The following is a 17,259-nucleotide window of genomic DNA, read 5'->3' on the forward strand; positions in this document are numbered from 1 at the left end:
GTGAAAGATGTTTTTGTGCAATACCAGTTTTCCAAAAACTACTTGTCACATCACCCTTGTATCTATTCAAATACCAATTGCAATTTATGAGTTAGGCCGCAGACTCTGGAATGTGATTTTTCAAGCTTGCACCTGCACATCCAACGAATTTGCAAGTTTCCAAGACCACGGCCAATTAAGTGTGGTTAACTGGGAGATGGGGAGTTCTAGTCCTGCCTTTGAAAACAGGTCAGCTGGATGACCTTGGGCCTCACCCTTTCAACCCTAACAAGCAGGGAATGCAAACCATTTCTGGAAAACCAATAAAATTGCAGGGATTTGTCCAAGCTGTGCCTGAGAATTGCACCCAACTGAGCAAAAAAAGGTCCCAAGTACTTTTAAGGGCTGATAAATTATCAACAAGTACCTTTGAAGTACCAGATTATGAGCTCAGTTTTCATCTGACCCAGTGAAGTGTTTTTCCCTTTTTTTTGTCTAGAGAAAATTAAACTGGCAAAAAAAAGCTTGTAAAGGATTACTGCACAGGTAGTTTAAGGTGGTAAAAGCTTGTAGAGCCTTGGCAGTTTATACTAGAATGCTAATTACAACTGATAAAATTAGAACAGGGGTCTTCTTCAAACTTGGCAGCTTTAAGACTTGTGTGGCCTTCCAACTTCCAGAATTCCTCACCTAGCCCTGGAAGCTGAAGTCCACAAGTCTTAAAAGTTGCCAAGTTTGAAGACCCCTGAATTAGAACTTGCAAGCAGGTTTTGAATTGCCTAGAAGCAAGAGGCTTCTGGATGGACACGGATTGCGCTGATAGGAAAGGCAAAGCAGAGCTATGTTGCAACGGCTACCGAAACTGAAGGCGCGGTGGCAAAGTGGCTGTCTTTACACCGTACGTTTTTCCTGAGTATCATACTAGCCAGGATCTAGTTTTGCCCAATAGATTGAAGATACAGATGAGCCCAACACGCTAAGCCACAGGGTAACCAGCTTTTGCCAGCCCATACCTGTGTGCGAACGCAGCCAGATTTGCAACCGACCGGGGTTAATCCGTGTGTAAATCCGTTGCAGCTGGCCAACAAGTTGCTTATGAATAGCTTTCGGGAAGCCCCTTTTATCCAAAGTAAAGAAACCTTGATTTGCAAAGAAATATAAAGAATCAATAGAAGCGTCACCTCCGAACACTTTTCGGGAGGTTTCACACTGTAGAGGGCGCTTCTCCTCTTTCCCGGCCAATGTGGCCTCTGCGCCCAGTGCGCATGCGCCTCCGGATCAGGCCGGGGAAAGGGGAGGGGGGAAGTGGAGAAAGCGAGCGAGAGAGAGAAAGCGAGGCAGAGAACCTTGGCCAGACTCAGAAGGGGGGGTGGCGAATAGGTAAAGAACGAGGTGAGTTGACCGGGGAGGACGGCGTAGCGAGGGGAGCGGGGGAATCACGGCAGGCAAGAGTTAACCCGGCCCGCGGAGGGGGGCTGGTAATATTTTTTCCCCTTCCCTTCGCCCCCCCATCCCAAGATTGCCGATCGCTCAAGTTACAAAAGGGCCCCGTCCCGGCCCACGTGGTTTGGGGAAGGTGCTGCCGGCGAACGTTCTGAGGATGGAACGCCAAGTAACAACTTTGCGTTCTAATTGGAGGGGGAGGGGGAGAGGGGGAGTGAACGCGCTCCGGGGAAGGAAAAGGGGCCGCCGCGGCTGAGTCCGGCGCGTGGGGGACCGCTTGCCCGCCCTCCGCCCTCTCCTTCCTTCCTTCTTTCCCGGGAAGGGAGGTCCAGGCGGGAAATTCAAAATGCAGGCGGCTTTCTTGACAGTTAAGGGGAAGCGGAGGGGGGGGGGGAATAAAAGCAATTCCATATGGTCGAGAACAGACTTTGAAAGTGTTCCTGTTTTATTCTTTATTTTATAGTAAGAATGAGTGGAAAGCCGGGCAGGCTAATCTGGTAGGCTTTTATTTTCCTTTTCGGACTCCGTATTCCTGTGTGCGAATTTCAACTCCCAGAATTCAACCTGGCTTGAAGTTGCCAAGTACAGAGCAGGGCTGTCCAAACTCGGCAGCTTTAAAACTTGAGAACTTCAACTTCCAGAATTTCTCAGCCAGTCATGCTGGCTGGGGAATTCTGGGAGTTGAAATCTGCAAGTCTGAAAATTGCCCAGCTTGGAGACCCCTGCTTTAGAGGTGTTGGTCTGGGGCTCCTATGACTCCCATAGAGCAGAGATCCTCAAATTCTTCAGCTCGTGGACCCCTCAGGAAGTTTCAGATTGTTCATCAAACATCCCCGCCCCCTTTATTATACGAGGATGGTTTAATAAATGCTGTTTTAACTACTGATATTGCTATCACTAATAATAGCACCAACCTCTTGGATAGTCCCATTGATCCTTTGGGGTTGATGTTGACCGCTTTGGGGAAGCCTGCCATAGCGGATTGGAACAATGGGCCTGTCTACCTGGGAGTCTGTCAGGTTAACAAACGCTGATGGAGACTAATGGGCCAATGGATCCAGTGGGGTTTATTCCCAGCTAAACCACAACCTGGATCCATAGCCTCGGAGATAATGCTAGACTCTCTGCCTGATGGAATGTTCTCATCTCTACTTGATTGTTAGATTAATAGCTTTTTCAAGAGTGGTGGGATCTGCTTGTCCTTGAATGTTGTCTAAAGATATACAGGTAATCCTTGACTTATAACCACAGTTGAGACCAGAATACTAACTAAGTAGCAAAGTATGTGCTTTCCCTACAGACTTTTCACATAGAAGTATCTGTGTAAAAGAGAAAACAGTGTAACTTAATGACTTTTGTGTTGAGAGTTGGGTCCAACTCTTTATATATAAGGTAAAGGTTTATCCTATCCAGCTGTGTCCAACTCTAGGGGGCAATGCTCTTCTCCGTTTCTTAGCTGAGGGAGCCAGCGTTGTCCAAAGACACTTGTGCGCTCATGTGGCCAGCATGGCTATACACTAAAGACTGCTGTTACCTTCCCACCGAAGTGTTACCTGCTTGCTTGCTTTCAAATTGCTAGGTGGGAAGGAGCTGGGGCAAGTAACGGGCTCATCTTGTTATGAAGCACTCCGGTCTTGAACCTGGGTTGAGCTGACAAGCTCAGCACCTTTAGCCATTGAGCCATTGCGTGCCCCCCCTCCCTTTATTCTTCTATGGATCCCTTTATATAGTCTCAGCTATTTTTTATGCTTGAGCGTAGCCTCCCTAAGAGGATAAAATTGACAATGTGAAAATGATGGGTCCTTCGCTCCTTGAAGATGGGTGATGTAATCATGATAAAGAATGGGAAGAACTTGTCCATCCAGAACAGTGGTTCTCAACCTTTCTAATGCCGCAACCCCATAATACAGTTCCCCATGTTGTGGTGACCCCCAACCACTTATACATCACTGGGTGCCAGGGGTGTGGCCAAAGAAAAGGGGAAAAAAATGGCGGACAGCCTTGTTTGGCGACCCCCGTGAAATGGTTCGACCCCAAATGGGGTCCCGACCCACAGGTTGAGAACCACTGATCCAGAAGGACATCCCTTCAATTAACTAGACCAGCCATCCCTTTAATAAGAAGGGTGAGGGGAACATTGCAGTCCTTCCCAAGAACATAAACTGCACACTGTAAAATTGTAGCCATGTTTATCAGCCAAAGATTACACTGTGGTGTCCCACAGGAAAAAGTTATCTTTGCTACAGCAAAGATGACCTGGAGAAGAGAGATTAAGAAAGTTTGGCCTCTTAGCCAAAGTTTGGTACATTTGCAGTTGATTCATTTTGTAGATAGAGAATATCTTTATTTCTTTCCTGGCAGATGAATCTCGACAACTGTGACAGGTGGAACTCAAGGCGAGAATAAATTCTTTCTCCAGGGCCCATTACTCTCTTGATTCCAGTATGGAATTGGAATTGAATTTTTTTTACAAAGCTTATTTGTGAACTAGACATTCACAAGACTGAAGTCAGTCTTGCTCTCACATCAAAAGTGACCCAAAGTAGATCAAGCCAAATTCTTGCTGTTCCTCTAAGTCAGTTAATGGTTCATAGATCCGTTCGTAGATTTGGGAGTGTGAGACTAGGCCTAAGCTGCTATACCTAAAGAGGAAGTAAGCAGGATAGACAAAAGCCAGGAAAAACTCTCTTAGAGAAAATAGTTAAGAAGGAACCAAGTCCTTAATGAAAGAAAGGAAAAAAGGGCACTTGAATCAGACAAAAGAAATTGGGCCTGAGCATATGGGAAGCCCCTCCCCAAGTCCCATCAACAGCAAGGACTTTGGAGGAGAAAAGGATCCTGAAGCTCCGGTTGAAAGTGATTTGAGCGTGGAAATTTACCAGGGCTGTGAGTGTGAGGCCGAACCTGAGAACACATGTGTAACAGCATGAGTTGATTGTAAGCATTTCTGAATAACATTCTGATCTTTCTTTTGTTTTAATTTATGATTTTAAGAGTCCACGAGTTTTCCAAGCATAGCCAATTTCTCGAGAGGACTGAACAGGTGGCCCTAAGGCAGCGGCACACTCTGGTTGTGAGTGTAAGTAACAATGCTTTACTATATTCGAGGATTCTTTGCGGATAGTCTCAGGAGATGTAAAACAAGGGAAGCCTTTGTCTACTAAAATTGCTTCTGTCCCTGAACAATTTCAGTGTTAAGGCACTGTGGCCGTGTTTCTTCCTCTTTACACATGCAGGGTGCACCATCTTCAGAGTCACTTCATGAGTGAAATGGGCAACATATAAATTTAATAAATAAATTGTAAACAGTCAGAATCCAGGAAAATATGCTTTCTCGGTCATGGTACCTGTCCTCTGGAGTAAGGCCCCCCCTGAGAGCCAGATGGCTCCCACCCTCATGGTGTTTTGGAAGGCTTTTGTGAACCCTTTGAGGTAGTCCAGACAAGAAATCCCAACCCTGAATTTAGGTAATCCTTGACTTATAACTATTCATTTAGTGACCATTCAAAGTTACAATGGCACTAAAAAGTGACTTATGACCATTTTCAGTTATTTATTTATTTATTTTATTTTATTTATTTATGAGACTTATATACCGCTTTTAAGTACAAGCACTCTCTAAGCGGTGTACACCAGTAAACAATGTATATATATATTTACATTGCCCCCAACAATCTGGGTCCTCATTTTACCTACCTCGGAAGGATGGAAGGCTGAGTCAACCTTGAGCCGGTGAGATTTGAACCGCTGACCTGCTGAACACAGTCAGCTAAAGTGGCCTGCAGTACTGCACTCTAACTGCTGCGCCACCTCCGCCTGGTTATGTGATCAAAATTCAGACGCTTGGCAACTGACTCGTATTTATGACGGTTGCAGTGTCCCGGGGTCATGAGCCGAGGTGGCGCAGCAGTTAGGGTGCAGTACTGCAGGCCACTTTAGCTGACTGTGTTCAGCAGGTCAGCGGTTCAAATCTCACCGGCTCAAGGTTGACTCAGCCTTCCATCCTTCCGAGGTAGGTAAAATGAGGACCCAGATTGTTGGGGGCAATGTAAATATATATACATTGCTTACTGGTGTACACCGCTTAGAGAGTGCTTGCACTTAAAGCAGTATATAAGTCTCAAAAATAAATAAATAAATGTGATCCCCTTTTGTGACCTGACCAGCAAAGTCAATGGGGAAGCCAGATTCACTTAACAACTGTGTTATTAACTTAACAACTGCAGTGATTCACTTAACAACTGTGGCAGGGAAAGTTGTAAAATGGGGCAAAAGCCACTTAACAGCTGTCTTAGCAACAGAAATGTTAGGCTTAATCGTGGTCATAAGTCAAGGTCTACCTATACTAATACTATCTTTCTTGTAAGGTTGAAGTGTCAGACTCTTGCAAAACAGAAAGCGCTTCTTCCCTCCTTCCCTTTTATTCTCTGGCAAACTAGGTAGGGTCCTTTCTGAGATGTTCCCCTGCCCCTTTTTCTTCTGTGCGTAAGATATACCTTTCTCCTGACCTTTGTCTAGGCCAGGGGCAGGCAACCTTGGCTCTTTTATGACTGGTGGACTTCAACTCCCAGAATTCCTGAGCCAGCCACGCTGAGGGGAAAGGGAGAGGTTTCCAAGCTGAGCCATGCCGGCTCAGGAATTCTGGGAGTTGAAGTCCACGAGTCATAAAAGAGCCAAGGTTGCCTACCCCTGAGCTAGCCCAGTAAAATACAGGTAGTCCTTGACTTACAACAGTTCATTTAGTGACTGTTCAAAGTTACAATGGCGTTGAAAAATGTGACTTATGCCCGTTTTTCACACCTATAACTGTTGTAGCATCCCCATGGTCATGTGATCAAAATTTAGCCGCTTGACAACTGACTCATATTTATGATGGTTGCCGTGTCCCGAGGTCATGTGATCCCCTTTTGCAACCTTCTGACAAGCAAAGTCAAGGAGGAAGCCAGATTCACTTAACAGTTAACAACTGTGTGACTAATTTAACAACTGCAGTGTTTCATTTAACAACTGTGCTAAGAAAGATCGTAAAATGGGGCAAACCTCACTTAACAAGCGTCTTGCTTAGCAACAGAAATGTTGGGCTCAATTGCGGTCGTAAGTTGAGGACTACCCATAGAATAAAATAAATGATAAAATAAAAAGACTAGAAAGATAACAGAGACTACTGATGTAGTGATGTAAGCCTGTGTTTCCACATGTTTTCATGTTCCTCTGGTTATTGCATTTTTTAATGTAAAGTTTTCTTAACTTGCTTTTTATCTATTATTCCTATACATTACATTATTTTACATCAGCATTATTTTAAATTTTAATTATTATTTTCTCCCTTTGGGCTGGCCTGCTTGCTGTCTACTGTAATGAAATTTGATTTGAAGAGAACATATTAAGATTTATTTAATTGAACAGATTTTTTGCCCTTTTCTTTCCCTCTCTTCTGTCCCGCAGCTTTAAAGAAACATGCCAAGAAAACGGGTATTAGAAAAAGATGACATTTTAAAAGTGAAACGGACAAAAGGTGAGAGGCCCTGTGCTGGGAATATTGTTCCGATCCAAGCACTCTCAGTGCTTAACCAGCAAAAGTTTTAGTCTTACCATACAGTTCTTGTTTACCAAACCCTTGTTAACTATGATTGATGTCAGCATATTTCTTTGGTCCGGTGTTTTTCATTCTTAGCTGCTTAAAGATGTGTGGACTTCAATTCCCAGAATTCCTCTACCAGCAGGGCTGGCGGGGGAATTCTGGGAGTTGAAGTCCACATATCTTCAGGTGGCCAAATTAAGAAACACTGCAAATTTGGAGTATGATTTTACTTGCTTCAAAGGGTTCTTTTCCTCTGCATGATTGAATGTAGGTAGATTTGACCATTATTGTGGGAATTAGCAGGTCCTTTTTGAAAATTCGTTTTTAATCTCAAAGGCTGTGCTGATCTCATGCTTTGCCCCCAAAATGCTTCTCAACGGGGAGCCACCTCCTTGTCCAAAACAGGTTTAGTACAATGTCCAGAAGTTTGGGATTTCAACCCCCTTCTCTCTTCTTTTAATTTCTCCCTAACTTTGGGTTCAGAAAGTAAAATCTTTGCGGAGGGGACCCATCATTTGTATGTTCTAATTGTGCACTGCCATAACAGATAAACCTTGGTAGGTTAGCCATAGTGCTTGTGTGCATAGAGAGTACACCGTATATCTTGTACAGGTATCCTTGACCTATGACCACCTTGAGCCCAACATTTCCATTGCTAAATGAAGCAGTTGTTAAGTGAGTGCACCTCATCTTATGATCTTTTTTTGCCCCAGTTGTGAAGTGAATCATGCAATCATTAAGCAAACCTGGCTTCCCACATTGACTTTGTCGGAAGCTGACTTTGAAGGTTATAAATCAGGGCTCTTCAAAATTGGCCCTTTTATGACTTGTGGACTTCAACTCCCAGAATTCCTCAGCCAGGCATGCCTGGCTGAGGAATTCTGAGAGTTGAAGTCCACAAGTCATAAAAGGGCCCTCTTCAAAGACCCCTGTTATAAATGGTGATCACATGACCCTAGGACAGTGCAGCTGTCATAAATACATGCCAGTTGCCAAGTGCCCGAATTTTGATCACATGACCACGGGGATGATGGTGCAGTGATCACAAGATCACTTTTTTCTGCTTCAGAAAAGTCACTAAACGAAAGGTTGTAAGTCAAGGACTACCTGCATAGGAGAGGCTCCTTTTGATTTAGGAAACATCTGGTTTAAATATTCTAGTCTGGAATTTTAAGCTCTCAGATTGGATTTTGAAAGTTTGCTTTCTCTTTTATGTCCCTTCCTCCGGCTCTTATCCAGTTAGCCATTCATCACACCAAAGCGAGCCAGGATTGGTGTTGACCCTGGGGCAAGGTGATCTTGGACAGTTGGGCCTTGGACCAGATGTGCTGGCACGGAAGAGACCTGCCCTGCTGCAGCTCCCTGAGAAAATCATCCAAGCTGAGGCAGGAGGGGTTCATACAGTATGTCTGAGCGAAACAGGCAAAGTGAGTCCAGAAATACCTTGGTTTCATATAGAAAGTTGTGCTATGTGCATAGAGTGCTTAAATTATGCTTCCCCCCTAAGACTTTCCTGAACCTAGTATTCTCTTAGAGCAGGGGTCCCCAACCCCCAGTCCGTGGACCGGTACTGGGCCGCATCATGCCAGCAACTGGTCTGCACAAACAAGCAAAGGCAGCACACAAAAGCATACCCCCTCCAGTCCGTGGAAAAACCGCTCTCCACATAACCGGTCTCTGGTGCCCAAAAGGTTGGGGACCTCTGTCCTAAAGGAATAAGCTGCTAAGAAAAATAATTCTAAGATTTTGGGGCCACCACCAAAAAGGCCATCCTAACTTCCTGCAAACACATGGCTTGATCTTAGATTTTTCTGTCTCCATCTCAATGGTAAACCAATTTCAGTTGTCTGGTTTTGAAGTTTGAAATAGATTTGAACTGGCTTAAAGATGGAAGTTGATGCTTCAAATCCCCTCTGTGCAGTTTAGTTTGTTTGTGTCAGAAGCATCACCACTAAAATAAGGCATACTATAAAACATAACATTTAAAATACAAAATAAAAGATTAAACTACATACCAATTAAACAGATCTAGCCCAGAAACTAGCAACACACTTTGTGTTCTGTCACGCTGTCATGAGATTCTCAAGTGTGCCCTGATGAGGACACAAAGGACAGGTATATATATGTGTTGTTGTCTGCATGACACCACAATCTTTACCAAATTGAGTTTGGTAAAGAGCAGGAACACATGGGGGGGGGTGGTCCATTGAATGGAAACCTTGGATTCCTTGCCAGATTTGAACAGTTCTGATGGGTTTTGCCTTAACCCCCCTCTCCCAATGGACAAATAGAAATGCTAGTAATCCCATAACTGCTGCCTATCAGTGAAATTACTTTGAGGTCTTCTCTTCGGGTTGATAGGTTGACTCATAACTGACAGCCTAGAGACGTTCTAGTCCCGGATGTTCGTCTTAATATTACATCGTGACCCATTCTCTTCTTCCAGATCTACACTTTTGGCTGCAATGACGAGGGGGCCTTGGGGAGGGACACTTCAGAGGAAGGGTCTGACGCCGTGCCAGGCTTGGTCGATCTGAAGGAGAAGGTGGTGCAGGTGTCAGCGGGAGACAGTCACACTGCAGCATTGACAGAAGACGGACATGTCTTCATTTGGGGTGCTTTCCGGGTATGTTGTCTGTTTTGCTTGGAGACAAAAGCTGTCATTGTTGGCTTCCTCTTTTGAGTTGCCCACTAGTGCTTTCTCTCACACATTTGCATTTTCTTAGGATGAAAACGGTGTTATTGGTTTACTAGCTCCTCAGAAAGGCGAAGAGAATTCGCAGTCTACCAGTGGCAGCTTGTTCCCAGTAGAACTACAGTTGGATGTCCCAGTTGTTAAAATTGCGTCTGGTGAGTGACACCGGCTACATTCATACTTCTCCCCAAACTAGATTTTTTAAAAGCAAGTTTGCAAAGCAAGCATGTCATGTTGGTCTGTTTCACATGCAGCGTGAAACTCTAATGGGTGGCTTCAGCTAAGTCATCTCACCAGCAAATGTTGACATGGCTTGGTGAATTCATGAACCTAGTCAGTGGCTGATGTTCAGGTCTGTTTGGGTTTACCTTCCATTGAGTAAAGTTTGTGAAAATACAGGATTTTCCCTGTGCTTTGAATTCCGAAAAGCATAGGAATCAACTTTCTAACTCATCATTGCACCTTGACAGAAGAGGGGAAGAAAAGATATTTTTTAAAAATCCATTTTATTTATTAGTGAATACAAAGATAAAAATAGAACAATAGTGGTAGTATTAGTATTGTAGTTAGAAAAAAGGTAATCATAAATATAGTCATTAAAATCATCTTTAAAAAGGACCATGTAAAACCAGTCCAATCTTTTAACATATTATTAAGTCTAGATTATGTAAAACTATACTGTTCCAACCTCTCATTTTTACAGTAAAATAACCTCTTCAAAAAGCGATAGAAAACTTCTGAAGTATAGCTTTCTTCCAGTCCAGATTCCATATTTATATAGAACGTTGGGAAAATTCTTGAGCCACCCATGAAGCAGCTTGTCCTCTTTTTAGGGAGCCATCATTTGGCTTTAGTGTCCAGTACTGGCAACCTTTATACCTGTGGATGTGGAGACAATGGTCAGCTGGGGCGTGTGCCTCAAATTTTTGTGGTCCGAGGAGGAAGACGGGGCTTGGGTGAGTTCAGCATTTAACTTAATTTTAATTTAATTTCTCTTATACAGTGTTTGATTCAGCAGCTGTTTATTTCATTGGATGGACCAGTTTTATCTATTGAATTTGTCCTGTTTGTTGCATTTTTTTTGGCATAGATAGAGATAGATAAATTATCTATCTATCTATCTATCTATCTATCTATCTATCTATCTATCTATCTATCTATCTATCTATCTATCTATCATGCTGTATGTTACACCCTGTTGACCCAAATATGGGAGAGAGAAATCTTTTGCCTTGTATCAGCTCAAACTAGAGCCATCCACAGGCAGCAGTCACAACTGTGACATCATATACATTGATACAAGGCAAAAGATTTCTCTCTCCCATATTTGGGTCAACAGGGTGTAACATACAGCATTCTAGATAACTCCTCCCCTGTTTCTTCCCTCCCTAACACAGCTGGCAAAAGTGAGAAAGAGCCTGTGGCCTAGAGGTTTAATACAGCTGCCTAACATGCAGACAGCCCAGGTTCGAATGTCAGAAGGGTATGTCTGGTTGAAAAGAACTAAAGAGTTCGAAATAGCTATTCCAGTTCTCCCTTAATTCTTTGCTGGCAATCCAAATTATTTATATATATATATATATATATATATATATATATATATATATATATATATAGATAGATAGATAGATAGATAGATAGATAGATAGATAGATAGATAGATAGAGAGAGAGAGAGAGAGGGGGGGGGGACAGAGACAGACAGAGAGATATGATATAGAGATGATATAGAGATTGATTGATTGATTGATTTGTTAGCTATGCAAGTGGCATCTAAGCACCAGATAGTCAGACCTCCATCCTTAATTAAATATAATGCATGAATATTGACCCGATTCTTCCTAAACATCTTTCCTCTCTTCCTCCAGAGCGGCTGTTGCTCCCCCAAGTGGTCACCATAAAGCAGAGAGGCTGCAAGACCAAAGGCAACATCAGGGATGTCTTCTGTGGCTCTTACTCCACCATTGCCATCACGCAGGAGGGACATGTGGTTGGGTTTGGCCTCTCCAATTATTATCAGTTGGGTGAGTTGATGTTTATCAAAGGCTTGGGATATACCCAGTGCCGTCATGGTAAGATGGACTGGTCTCGAAAGACCTTATGATCCCAAATCAGGGGAGGCTTTCTCTAGCCTAGAGATATGCTAGCTTTGCTTCTTATTTTGAACTGCTCCAATCTTCAGGGATCTTGTTATGATCCCCCAAACTGTGAGGTGAGCCTGGTTGTCATTCAGGTTGATGGGATTCAGGAGGTGTCCAAAATACTCCTGGTGAGACAAAGAGATCCTTGAGGACCTTATGATCCTAAATAATTCAGGAGAAGAAGTTGGTTTTCCTCCACCTGGTGAAGACTAGGGAAACAAATGATAGTATTGTTTATGAAATTTGTGGTGAAAATTGCTTTTTGTGGTAACCATAATGTTGATGTGCAGTGCTAGGCCCAGAGGGGGAAAGAAGTGCTTTGTTCCTCCTCCGACAAACATCTTAGGTTAGGACTAGTTCTACATGCTTGTGGCTGATATGTAGTTTCCAGTCATTTGTAGCAAAATGGGCTTAAAATGGTAATGGGCTGCTGTTAATGCATTAATCTCCATCAATCTCTATCCCTGCAGGTTCCCAAGAAATTGCCACTTATTATTCTCCAAAAATTCTGACAGCATTTAAGAATTCCACCCGATCGTGGGTTGGATTCTCTGGTGGGCAGCATCACACTGTTTGTCTGGATTCAGAAGGTGGGTCACCTGGAAGTGTAGACTCATGGGAAGCAGTTGTTCTCTGCTCTGCCCTAGTCAGGCACTACCTAGAATAATAATAACCCTTAGATTTATATGCCAATCCATAGTGCTTTACAGCACTCTGAGCGATTTACAATATCAGCCTATTGCCCCAACAATCTGGGTCCTCCTTTTATCAACCTTAGAAGGATGGAAAGCTGAGTCAACCTTGAGCCCCATCAGGATCGAACTCCAAACTGTGGGCAGAGTTGATTTCTTTGGGTTGGGTTGATTTCTTTCTTTGCATTAACCTCTGTTCAATTGGGGGTTGAAGGGATCCTATTTACAAATCCTGATGCAGCCGTTGCTGGTCATGTAGTCTTTGAAGACTTTGTATCATGGAGACTTCTGTATCCTTTTGTGGTTGGGTTTATTGGGGTTCCTCTTAATAGAACATCTTCTCTGTCTCTTTTTATTGGTTCCCATCTTCAAACAGGCACTGTGTATAGTCTTGGACGTGCAGACTATGGTATGTTGGGCCTAGGAAAAGGTGTTGGCGAGAAGAACTCTCCCACCGCTGTCCCTGGTTTGCCCAAATCAACTTCGGTGGCCTGTGGAGAACGAGTTGGCTTTTCCGTGACAGAAGATGGTGAGCCTGAGCAAATATGGACAATTGGGTGTTGGTCCTGCAGTTTGCACAATTTTTTTTGTTTACTTTCAACTCACTGCAATAATACTTGATTTATTTTTAAGGACTTCAATTGCATCCTGCTTTTTCTGAAAGGGGACAGTTGCTAAGTGTAAAATTGTGACTGCGATGGGACTTATGACTTCACTTCCCACTTTACTGTCAAATGAAAGATCTCATAACTGCAGTTTAACAGTTTTACTTCCATCTTCTCTATTGCAAGGTGGTTTTGAAGCGTCTGAATGGTTATCACATGACCGCAGGATGCTGTGATAGTTGTAAATGTGCCCAAATGGCAATCACATGACTAGGGAACACTGCAACTGTTGTAAAATTCAAGGATTGGTGCTTCAACCCCATTGTAACTTCAAATGGTTGCTAAGCAAGGACTAAGGACTATGGATATGTTGATCCAAGAAAGGGTGAGTGACCCAAAGTTGCTCCATGGCTAAGGTTGGATTGAACCCAGGTCTCCTTATTCCTAGTCCAACATCTTCCCCTCTATTTCTCATATACATATATATATATATATATATATATATATATATATATATATATATACACACACATATACATATACATATACATACATACATACATACATACATATGTAGGTCTTTGGTTATTCGGGTTTTCTCCCGCGTAAAATTGGAAGTGTCTTGGCGACGTTTCGATGAAGTCCCATTCGTCATCTTCAGGCTGGTGTTTTCAGCTTCGTGCTCCTCGAAGCATGAAGCTGAAAACACCAGCCTGAAGATGACGAATGGGACTTCGTCGAAACGTCGCCAAGACACTTTCCAATTTTACACGGGAGAAAACTCGAATAACGAAAGACCTACATACAAATACCCGCGAAAACCTCAGAAAACACACACACACACACACACACACACACACATATATATATTTATTTGTTTTCTGAGGTTTTCGCGGGTGTTTGTATGTAGGTCTTTCGTTATTCACGTTTTCTCCCAGCCAACCCCCCATCCAATCAGAGCACAGCCAAGCTTCTAACCAATCAGAACACACCTCCATCCAATCAGAACACAGCCAAGCTCTCATCCAATCAGTTCATACTCCCACTGGCAGTTAAAAGGAAGAAACAGCTACGATCACACATTGCTCCTAGAAGCACAAAGCTGAAAACACCAGCCTGAAAATGACGAATGGGACTTCGTTGAAATGTCGCCAAGACACTTCCAATTTGACGCGGGAGAAAACCCGAATAACCAAAGACCTACACACGCACACGCATATAGGAATCACCCAAGACAATCAGCTGTTGCATGTCTTAGAATGGCTGCTTGCTGTTTTTGATCTTCATGCTCTACTTCTCTGTAGGTCATGCCTTTGCTTGGGGCATGGGATCAAACCTTCAGCTGGCCACAGGAGATGAAGAGGACGTCTGGAGCCCTGTTCAGATGTCCGGCCAGCAGCTGGAGAACCGCAGCGTTCTGTCCGTGACGGCCGGAGGGCAGCACACTGTCTTACTTGTCAAGGACCAGCAGAGCTGACAGTCTGTTCCTGCAGTCCCACCAGGAACCCTCCAGGGGGCGCTCCCTATCTGAATCTTTTGGAGCCAGGTTTTGAAGACTGCCCTTTAGTGGGGAAAGGAAAAAAAATTTTTTTCAAAGTTTCTTTGGAAAAGAAAATGAGCTGAGATAAAAATACTCTTCTGAATGCTGGAATTTGTTGAAATCCAAAGCAGGTTATCTTGTGGTATCAAAATCGGGAATGGAGACAAGCCTTCCCATCTTTAAAAAAGGAAAAAAAAATCAATGTCTGCAACTCTATTTACTACCATTTTTGCTTTTGCTAGGCTATTTTCCATGCTTTTATCGATCTTTGAAAAACTTGGGATTTTCCCCAGTTCTGTTCACCACTCGGTGTGGGACTTCACCTTGGTTACATTCTTAGCTATTTATTCTTCCCTTTTAAAATTTTTTATCCCTTGCAATGCTTGCATTCCCTGTTAGGAAGTGTGGTCTCTTCAGTTTAAGTGCAGTAAAGTCTGCTGCTTTTTTTCAGCGCATGTCCTCTTCTGTCTAAAGCAGCAAAGCAAATTGGGATGACTCCAAGAGCCGTTTAATTCAGGGGGTGAGTTTCTCTTACTGAGGTATCTTCTTCAAGATTCAAGGTTATGTAGGCAGACTACTGCCTTTCTCACCTCTAGCCAGTACATTCCAGGGACAAACTGCTTCAGAGGGATGAACAGTGTAGATAAGCACATCTTCCAAGTTGGATGCTTTAGCGAAAGGATCCAAATTGGTTCTACTTGCCCTTATTTCCAGGAAACAGTGTCTTTATCCTAGTAGGAAATGTGAATTCCTCAATCCTCAATGGTTGGAGGAACACGGTTCTTAAGTGGAGAGTGGGTAAAAGGTCTCTCCTTTTGGAGAAATTGTTGGGGTTTTCCTTATGGGACTTTTAATGCAGCTCTCACTGATGCAGCTGCTAATCTCCAGAACAATTAAGCCTGAACAGAGACTTAACAATGACACAGCACTGCTTGGGACATCCACAAATCCTGTTTTTCATATTTAAAGTGGCATCTCTGGTTATTTTTTTCCTGGAAAATTTAGGCCCTTGAATTTAGGAGACCAGCTCCAAGTTCTCTCAGGTGTTCCTTCATTAGTTGTCTTGCATGAATAGCAGAGTGATTTTTCCAATATTTCCACGTGGGGCCATGCTTGTAAACCATATTTTCAATTTAGTTTGGCAGAGAATTATCAATTTAGTTTGATAATTGCTTGTTCAAAGGAGCTGCTTGTCAATTGATCCTCAACAAAGATGAAGGAGCAAAACCAGCCAAAGAAAAGCCATGTTTAGATCATGGAATGTAAGCCAGACTGAGATGGAGACATTTTGCCATGACCTTTGAAATGCCAGCCATGTTCTGTCATCTCCCACAGCCGAAATTTCTGCAATTCTAGAAAACAGTGCATTTTTAAAATACGGAGTTCCTGCGGCCTCAGGAAACCAGGGGAGGGAAAATTTGGAGAGATAAAGAAAGCAATATATATATATATATCTTTGGTAGCATTTGCCAAGGAGACACAACAAATCTGTGAAATCCTAACATTTGAAATAAATTTGAGTTTTGATAGTGCTGTGTTTGTGTGTTATATAGGGCAGTTGAAAGCACATTGCCTAAAATAAAAGTAAGGGAACCCATCATCCTGAAGATACTGCACTACAGGTTCCATCATCTGACTTGGCTTATGCTGGTTTAGGCTGGAGGATGTTTTGAGTACAGAAACCTCAGGAGGACCTCAGTTTTCTCATCCCTTCTGTTGGGAATTCTATTTTTTTTTTTTTTTTGTAGCTGAAAGTGCAGCAAGAATGCATTCAAAAAAAAATGGGACAACTCAATCAACAATGCTGCAAAAATCATCTATTTTTCTTTGTGTGTACCAGCACCTTTGAGTCAGTACTGCCTGCCTTGACAAATCCCTGCAGTTTGCTTGGCAAGATTTCAGAAGTGGTTTGCCATTGCCTCCTTCCCAGGGCTGAGAGGAAGTGATTGGCCCAAGATCACCCAGTTGGCTTCATGTGTTGGGTAGGAATAGAATCCATGATCTGATTTCTAATATGCTTTAACCACTACACCAAGCTGTGTTTTTTGTATTTTTTTCTCCCGGTTCTTAATTTGATAAGAGATAACCTTTTATTGTTATTTTTTACTGTGGGCACACACACATCAAAAATGAAATTTAGTTGCCCGCTCTCAAAATGAACACATTTCACTTCACCAGTGTCTCGCTGTTGAGCAACCAAGGCAGCCTACTCGTTAACTGCACACCCAGGAATTTGATGCTGGTAACCATCTCCACAGGTGAATCATTAATGCACAGAGAAGTGTGGCTGTGCCTGCCTTTTCTGAAATCGACAATGATCTCTTTGGTTTTTCCGGTATTTAAAACTAGCCTGTTTTCCTTACACCAGTTCACCAAACCCTCAACCTCCTTGTGGTAAGCACCCTCATCATGAATAAGGCCCACTACTGTTGTATCATCTGCGAACTTCACGATATGGTTGGTGGCAAATCTAGCACAACAGTCATGGGTCAATAGGGTGAACAGCAGCGGACTTAGGACGCAGCCCTGAGGAGAACCTGTGCTCAAGAAAATGGTATTAGAAGTATTTTATTGATGAATTTGC

At 43.0% G+C, this 17,259-nt stretch overlaps 1 protein-coding gene across 2 annotated transcripts; it reads left to right on the top strand.

Moving 5' to 3' along the window:
- Window positions 1–1,262: 1,262 nt before the first annotated feature.
- On the top strand, window positions 1,263–16,208 carry RCC1 (regulator of chromosome condensation 1). Of its 2 annotated transcripts, XM_039334286.1 has the most exons (12): window positions 1,263–1,371; window positions 1,886–1,919; window positions 4,417–4,501; window positions 6,868–6,937; window positions 8,243–8,430; window positions 9,450–9,629; window positions 9,730–9,853; window positions 10,532–10,654; window positions 11,566–11,721; window positions 12,309–12,428; window positions 12,907–13,059; window positions 14,440–16,208. In XM_039334286.1, the coding sequence occupies exons 4-12, from the start codon at window positions 6,880–6,882 to the stop codon at window positions 14,610–14,612; spliced, it is 1,275 nt and encodes a 424-aa protein (XP_039190220.1). In that variant the 5' UTR covers window positions 1,263–1,371; window positions 1,886–1,919; window positions 4,417–4,501; window positions 6,868–6,879; the 3' UTR covers window positions 14,613–16,208. The 2 variants fall into 2 exon arrangements, with proteins under 2 accessions (XP_039190220.1, XP_039190219.1); XM_039334285.1 differs by lacking the exon at window positions 1,886–1,919 and having other exon boundaries at window positions 1,266–1,371.
- The last annotated feature ends 1,051 nt before the right edge of the window (window positions 16,209–17,259 follow it).

This window comes from Crotalus tigris, unplaced genomic scaffold (assembly GCF_016545835.1).
Source record: "Crotalus tigris isolate CLP2741 ecotype Arizona unplaced genomic scaffold, ASM1654583v1 scf7180000017628.32516253702:7417878, whole genome shotgun sequence".
NCBI classification, from domain to species: domain Eukaryota; kingdom Metazoa; phylum Chordata; class Lepidosauria; order Squamata; family Viperidae; genus Crotalus; species Crotalus tigris.

Coding starts and splice junctions, on each gene's coding strand:
- RCC1 (XM_039334286.1), top strand. CDS start 6,880: ATGCCAAGAAAACGGGTATTAGAAAAAGATGACATTTTAAAAGTGAAA. Junction 9,854..10,531: donor AGTTGTTAAAATTGCGTCTG/GTGAGTGACACC, acceptor TCCTCTTTTTAG/GGAGCCATCATTTGGCTTTA. Junction 12,429..12,906: donor TGTTTGTCTGGATTCAGAAG/GTGGGTCACCTG, acceptor ATCTTCAAACAG/GCACTGTGTATAGTCTTGGA.